This window comes from Protopterus annectens, chromosome 15.part0 (genome assembly GCF_019279795.1).
Source record: "Protopterus annectens isolate FY-2018-M chromosome 15.part0, PAN1.0, whole genome shotgun sequence".
Lineage (NCBI taxonomy): Eukaryota > Metazoa > Chordata > Ceratodontiformes > Protopteridae > Protopterus > Protopterus annectens.
This window is the reverse complement of record NC_056749.1, coordinates 4,958,892-4,966,191: the sequence shown is the minus strand read 5'-3', so window position 1 is coordinate 4,966,191 and position 7,300 is coordinate 4,958,892. Positions and strand designations below refer to the sequence as shown.

General features: G+C 41.7%; 1 protein-coding gene across 1 annotated transcript in view; it reads right to left on the bottom strand.

Moving 5' to 3' along the window:
- Nucleotides 1–7,300, bottom strand: part of SLC25A23 (solute carrier family 25 member 23) — a 1,355,089-nt gene that overhangs the window by 95,621 nt on the left and 1,252,168 nt on the right. The window contains exon 9 of the mRNA XM_044057174.1: nt 1,695–1,845. Coding sequence (XP_043913109.1) covers nt 1,695–1,845 — 151 coding nt within the window. The remainder of the gene's footprint in view (nt 1–1,694; nt 1,846–7,300) is intronic.

The following is a 7,300-nucleotide window of genomic DNA, read 5'->3' as shown; positions in this document are numbered from 1 at the left end:
GACTCGAGAGAGAGTGGAAATATTATGGCATGCTTTTATCGAGAGCAAACAAGATCAGCAGGTATTAAAAGAATGACATACTGCAAACATCTAAATATAAAAGAGGCACCCATTTTTATAAAAACCAAGGTGAAGATATCTGGGAACAGGAGATCCCCTTGAAACCTCATTAACAGCTTCAAAATTGTCCTTGACAAGGCTTTTATAGGTGGAAGGGGCACTGAAGTTCATCATATCCAGAAGTAGAGGAATTTCCTTGATTTTACCCCAAAAGAATTGTGGGGCACAGCCATAGTGCTGCTGTCACATGTTACGGTACTGTGACTGAGGTTTGAATTACATCTTCCAGCTTTGCCAGCCATGGTGTATCTTGGTTTACAAACTGTTTGACTTGGGTAGTTTTATTCAATCCTGACAAGCTTCTTCTTCCATCATTAGCAGCTCTGTCCTCTAAAATTGTTACAGCCTTCCATCTATAAAAAAACACATTTCTGCAGAAAATATCCTCTCACTAAAATGGAGCACTGCTTAGTTGTAGTATTTTCAGTGTTTTACGTCATTGAAAATCCCACCATCCCCTCTCCCCTTCCCTCGCTTTCTGCTTTTTCCTTTCAGAAGACATTAGCTTTTTAGACCATGGCCTGTCTAGGAGTGGAAGACAGAAAATACTGAAAAAGAAAAGAAAAATTGCAAATTCCTGGACCCTAACCTTGTATCCGGTTGCCTCCCAATTCACAGACCAAGGACAGGAGCCCATCAGCGGGTGACATTAAAAATGTTCGAATGCTACACATTTTGAACTATGACATCACTGTTGTACTGTGGCAACATGTCACACTCCTATGGATGCTGTACAACACGGAAAGAACAGTAGTAAAGATAAATAATTTCTATTCTAACATCAAGCTCACCCCATAGCATAACGCTGTGGTATCAATTATACCAGCCGCTGATCGCAAACATAGAAAAATGTCACTCCGCTGACTACATAAAGTAATTTAAACAATACTGCACAGAATACATTGAAACATGTTTTTACTATGACATGCCTCCATGCTGACTTAAATGTGCTGATAAGGCCTTTTCATCTGAAGATAATTTAACAGCTGAACATCATTACACTTATTCAATACATCACAAATCATCTGAAAGGAGACTTGGGTAAGAAAACTTCTAGAAATAAAGCTTTAATGACCATTAATTTTTCAGTATCTACCCCCAACTGAGTTAACAGGATAGTAACAGCACTTGTGTGACTTTTACAATGACAAGCTCATGTTTTGGGATGTGTAGTCATGAATACTGAGATTGGCAGCTGGATTTTCAGTTAGCTCCATTTGTTAAGCCTAACCTGGTCAGTTCTAAATGGGGATGGATTAAGGTGGATGATTGGCCTTCTTACAAAGGAAACAGCAAAAAATAAAATCTGCAGATATATGCTGCAAGAAAGTGCAATGTGAAGGTACACTGTTTTTTCACGGAGGTTAGTAAAACAATTCCTTTGCATAAGTATACTCTTGTCAGGTGTAGCAGTGAGTTAAGTACAGAACCATTTGTCCCTGTTACAGTTTTATAGAAAGCTTTGTTAGCTCACACTAGCTTGGGTACATTCAGAGACAAATGCACACTATTTTTAAGGACTGCATTTACTATCCGGTGCTCCATACTGTCTAGTGATAAAGGGCACAATTTACCTTGGGCTTGCATTCGGGTTCGAACTAGAGCCAATGGGTAACTGGCAAGCTGTCCACAGGTGCTGGAGATGGTTCCACAGGCGAGGAGTACCAGTACCCCGGGGTCAGCTGAGTTGGTGCTATACTTCTGTAACCAAGTGTTCTTCAGCGTCTGCAAAGGAATTAAAAAAAGGATGCTTACTCAAGTCTTTAAACATCATGCCTTTAATTCTAGAACTTTCTGCTCTTAAGAATATTTGTTTTACTTTAATGTGCTTTGAAAGGTTGGTGAGAAAAGAGACTGGCCTCAGGTTTTACAGAGGGAGACTTTCAGTCTAGGGTATGGGGCATGGTCTTCTGAGTTCCAGGGTATGGGGCATGGTCTTCTGAGTTCCAGGGTATGGGGCATGGTCTTCTGAGTTCCAGGGTATGAGGCATGGCCTTCTGAGTTCCAGGGTATGAGGCATGGCCTTCTGAGTTCCAGGGTATGAGGCATGGCCTTCTGAGTTCCAGGGTATGGGGCATGGTCTTCTGAGTTCCAGGGTATGGGGCATGGTCTTCTGAGTTCTAGGGTATGGGACATGGTCTTCTGAGTTCCAGGGTATGGGGCATGGCCTTCTGAGTTCCAGGGTATGGGGCATGATCTTCTGAGTTCCAGGGTATGGGGTATGGTCTGAGTTCCAGGACATGGGGTATGGACTTCTGATTCAAAGTTGCTGCTCTTTTGTGTACAGGAGCTACTGGTCTCAGAGAAGAAGTGACTAACTTTGAAGAGCAGCTGCAAGGTGTAAGGACCAAAGCGCGGGATGTACAACGTGTCATGTGTCTGTCGATGGAATGCAGTACATCTCCTAAATGTGAGGTAGAAACATCTCAGTTAACCACAGCATCTTCAGGATTGATAATCCTAAACAGTAGTAATAAATGCTCTTTTAAAAACTGACTTTGTAGTTGCAACCGGCACACTAAACAATCCTAACTAACAAATGTAGATTTGTAGCACATGGAGCATTAAATTTGCTGTTGTATCTGTGAACCTACAAGTGAATTAACATCTCAAGGTCTGTCATCTGCACATAGTACAGAATCAGAAAAAGGAGTAAAGGATTTCAGGCCTCATTCATGATGAAATCCCCCCGCATAGACATACACACAAGTACACTTACAAATGTAAACAAATACTCACATAAATGCCTGCAGATGATTGTGTGTGTCAATGAACACACACACTCACACACACACACACACACACACACACACACACACACACACACACACACACACACACACACACACACACACACACACACTGTTTGGGCACTACCTTTCCATCGTCTGCATTCCCTGACCCTTTTGAAGTAATTTCTCACTTTAACGTCTATCACGTCTTTACAGAAGAGAGTTGGTCTTGTCTTTCACCTTTCCCTGAAGAAGTGTGACATCATGGTACATAAAGGAAAACTGGTAATAGCAAAAGCTGATTCACATATCTGATTCCTGTTGTTGGGGCTATAAAGCTTGACCACTGAATATTCATTCATATAAGCTGAACAGAATGTGTACAATTTTTGTTTGCTTGTTTGTTTACCTTCCACATGATTTTAATACAGATGATGTTATTCAAAAAAAGAGGATTTATGGCAAGGTTTCAAGTCGTTACTATGAACTTTTGCCACTGAGTGTTATCATTTCATTCTAGTCACTAATATAGTTGGTGAATTCTCATCTGCTGCTGGGAACACAACATGGGAATGTATGGAGACTTTGCAGCAGGATCAGGCCAGAAGAATAGAAGGGGGCAGCGCAGTAGCAGCACCATGACTTGCTACTGCTAGTCATGCATCAGTAACATATGTGTATGTCCAGAGCAAGTACCTGGTCAATAAATAAATAAATAAAAATGCAAAACGAAGTAGGAAAGATGACAGGATATGACTCTTGACCATCACAAAGTAGTCGTTAGTAGGCAGCGTAGCTCTGAACTGCTGTGATTAATGCACTCTGCTATGACTTTGGCCTTCAAATTTAGCCTTGCTCTTACTACATTAATGCTGTTTCTCATAAAGCAGACCAGTTTATGGGTACACTCCTAAATAAATACATAAAACTAAGTCTACAAAAAACCTTTCTAACTATCTAGTGTCTATTATTTAAAGATCTTCTGTTGTGAAAAAGGACCAAGTGCTGCTCTTTCTGATCCTTCGCTATGATTTTAATGCTCAAAGGTTGACAGGTATGATTATCAGTACTTATTAAATTAAAAATAAACCTGTCAACCGAACCTTATCCCCTTCTCTTCTTATTTTTTGTATTTTATGATTTTTCATAAATAATGTAAAAAAATATTCAGATGCTTTGCCAAGGACAGTGGATCTCAGTAGATATGTCAGGGTGCACAAGTATCAGTGGACCCCAGTAGAAATGGCAGAGTATAAAAAGACAGAGGGCCCCAGCAGATGCAGCAGGGCAGGGAGGGACATGGCAGGGTATAAAAAGACAGAGGGCCCCAGAAGATACAGCAATGTAGACAAGGTCATGACAAGGTATAAACAGACAGAGGGCCCCAGCAGATACAGCAGGGTACACAAGGACATGGCAGGGTATAAAAAGACAGAGGGCCCCAGCAGATGCAGCAGGGTACACAAGGACATGGCAGGGTATAAAAAGACAGAGGGCCCCAGCAGATACAGCAGGGCAGGGAGGGACATGGCAGGGTATAAAAAGACAGAGGGCCCCAGCAGATACAGCAATGTAGACAAGGTCATGGCAAGGTATAAACAGACAGAGGGCCCCAGCAGATACAGCAGGGTACACAAGGACATGGCAGGGTATAAAAAGACAGAGGGCCTCAACAAATACAGCAGGATATACAAGGAGACAGAATCCCAGTAGAAATGGCAGGGTATAAAAAGACAGAAGGCTCCAGCAGATGCAGCAGGGCAGACAGGGACATGGCAGGGTATAAAAAGACTGAGGGCCCCAGCAGATACAGTGGGGTATACAAGGATATGTCAGGGTATAAAAAGACAGAGGGCCCCAGCAGATACAGCAGGGTATACAAGGACACAGAATCCCAGTGGACATGCCAGGGTATAAAAAGACAAACGACCCAAGCAGATACAGTAGGGTATACAAGGACACAGAACCCAGGTGGATATGGCAGAGGGTAAAAGGACAGAAGGCCCACCAAATATGAGAGTGTGTACAAAGACAACAGGTCTCAACAGATAAAGTATGAAGAACAATGACAACGGATCCTTGCATAATCAGCAGGGTGTACAAGGACTGCAAGCCCCAAGAAACACAGCATAGTATACGAGGACAATGGGCTTCAGCAGATATGGCAGGGTGTAAAACTACAGAGGGGCCCAACAGAGGTAGTGGTATGTACAAGGACAATGGCAGAGAACCTCAGAAGGTGTGGTAGGGTGAACATGACAATGGGGCTCAGCAGATGTGGCAGACTGTACAAGGTTGATGTGTCCCAGCAGATATATAGTAGGAAATATATGGACAGAGGGCCCCAGCACATATGACTGGGTGCACTACACGAGCAGGTTCCAGCAGCTAAATCAGAAAGTAAGAGGACAGTGATCAACAATCAACCTAATACTAACCAGAGGTACAAGTGGATCATTAACTGTAACCTACTAAAGAAAAAAGAAGTACTACAGGAAATAAATACCATCCTGGGCCAGGCTTTAGACAAATTAACTTTTAATCATCTACCTTTGGATATCTACTAGGCATCTATTAAAGCCATAATCAGAGGAACCTTTATAAGTAAATCTTCGTATTATAAAAAAAATATCTCCAGGAAGAAGCCAACCTTAAAAGCCAAACCCTCAAGCTAGAAGCTAAACCCCAATCAACCTTTAGTCAAGAAACTGAAACAAAGATAACACAACTCCAACAAAAGCTATATGACCTCAATGCTGAAAACCTTACGTACCATGAAATTAAAACACTGGCAAATTACTCCGAATGGTCTCACATGCCATCTAAATTTCTTGCAAGACTAGTTAACCAAAACAAACCCTCCCCTAATATTACAGAACTCATCTACCAAGATAAACTCTTTCCTACTACTCAAGATATCAGACAAATATTCAAAAGTATATACACTCAACCACCAAACGTCCCACAAAACAAACAAGGCCTAAACACCTTCTTAAACCAACTACATTTCCCCAAAATTAGCCCTGATCAACAAAAAAAACTATCGTCCCCCATCTACCAACAGGAAATTATTATGACAATCAGCAAACTCAAACCCAACAAAGCTCCAGGTCCAGATGGTCTTACGACCGAATTCTACAAAGCCTTCCCCCCAAAAAACATCTGCTTTTCTTCTCCAGTTATATAACTACATTACTATCTACGGTATAAATGATATTTATCTAAATGCCTCTAAAATGATTCTCATCGCCAAACCAAATTCAGACCTCAACCCCCCCCCGAACTACAGACCGATAGCCCTAATAAAACTTGATATAAAAATATTTGCATCAATGTTAGCAAACAGAATTAAACCAATTATCCTGAACATTGTCTCTCCTGAACGATCAGGGCTTATAATACATAGATAGGCCTTTGCCCATACCCTCACACTAGACACTATGATTACTCTTTCTACCCTAACCCGTACTCCAATCTACACCTTAGCACTTGATGCCTCTAAAGCTTTTGATAGACTTAATGTAAACGTTTTGCTGAATATTTTACCTCTATTCAACATACCCAATAATTATATACAAGCTATTTAAACACTATACACCAATGCTCATCCTTACCTACAGATTAATAAACACCTATCTTCTCGAATTGACATTGAGAATGGTGCCAGGCAAGGTTCTCCCACGGCCCCTTATCTTTTTAATCTATACATTGATCTTCTTTTTCTCCTAATAGGTTCATAGGTTCATAGGTATCTGCCCGAGGGCATTTATAAACCTAGCCAGAGTGTGTCAGCTTTCGCTGCCCCATTGATTACTTAACTGATCCTCTGTCAAGCAGAGCCAATGAAGTGATCCCAGGGGTGTATTTTCTGTTACCCATCCACTTGTCAAGGTTTCTCTTGAAGAGTGTTAGTGAGGGGCTCTGCCTAATGTAGTTTGGAATTTTGTTCCAAAGCATGGGAGTCTCTGTGACAGGAATCTATCTCTCCAGCATGTTCTATTTATTGTTGTGGTGTGGTTTAACTCACTAGAGCGCGTGGCTCGCAGTGACTTGGATTTCTTTAGGTGGAGCATGTCCATCAATTCTGAGTTGGACATGGCTTTGTAAGTCAGGCAGAGATCACCTCTGAGTAAGCGATATGCCACTGAGTACAGCCGGAGTTTTTTCAGTCGGGCTGCATAGGGCATATGTCTGAGGCCAGTAATCCTCTTGGTGAGGTACTTTTGTGGTCTCTCCAGCTGTTGGAAGTGTCTTGTGAGGTACATCCCAAGTGGGGCATTGTACTCTATGATGGGTCTGATAAGTGACGAGTAGAGGGGCACTATAACCTCTTTATTTCTAGATGTGAACCCTTTAGTAATTAGATGGGCCACATAGAAGGATTTCCTAACTACTTTGGCAATATGATTGTCAAAGGAGAGATTACTATCTACCTGGGTCCGCAGATC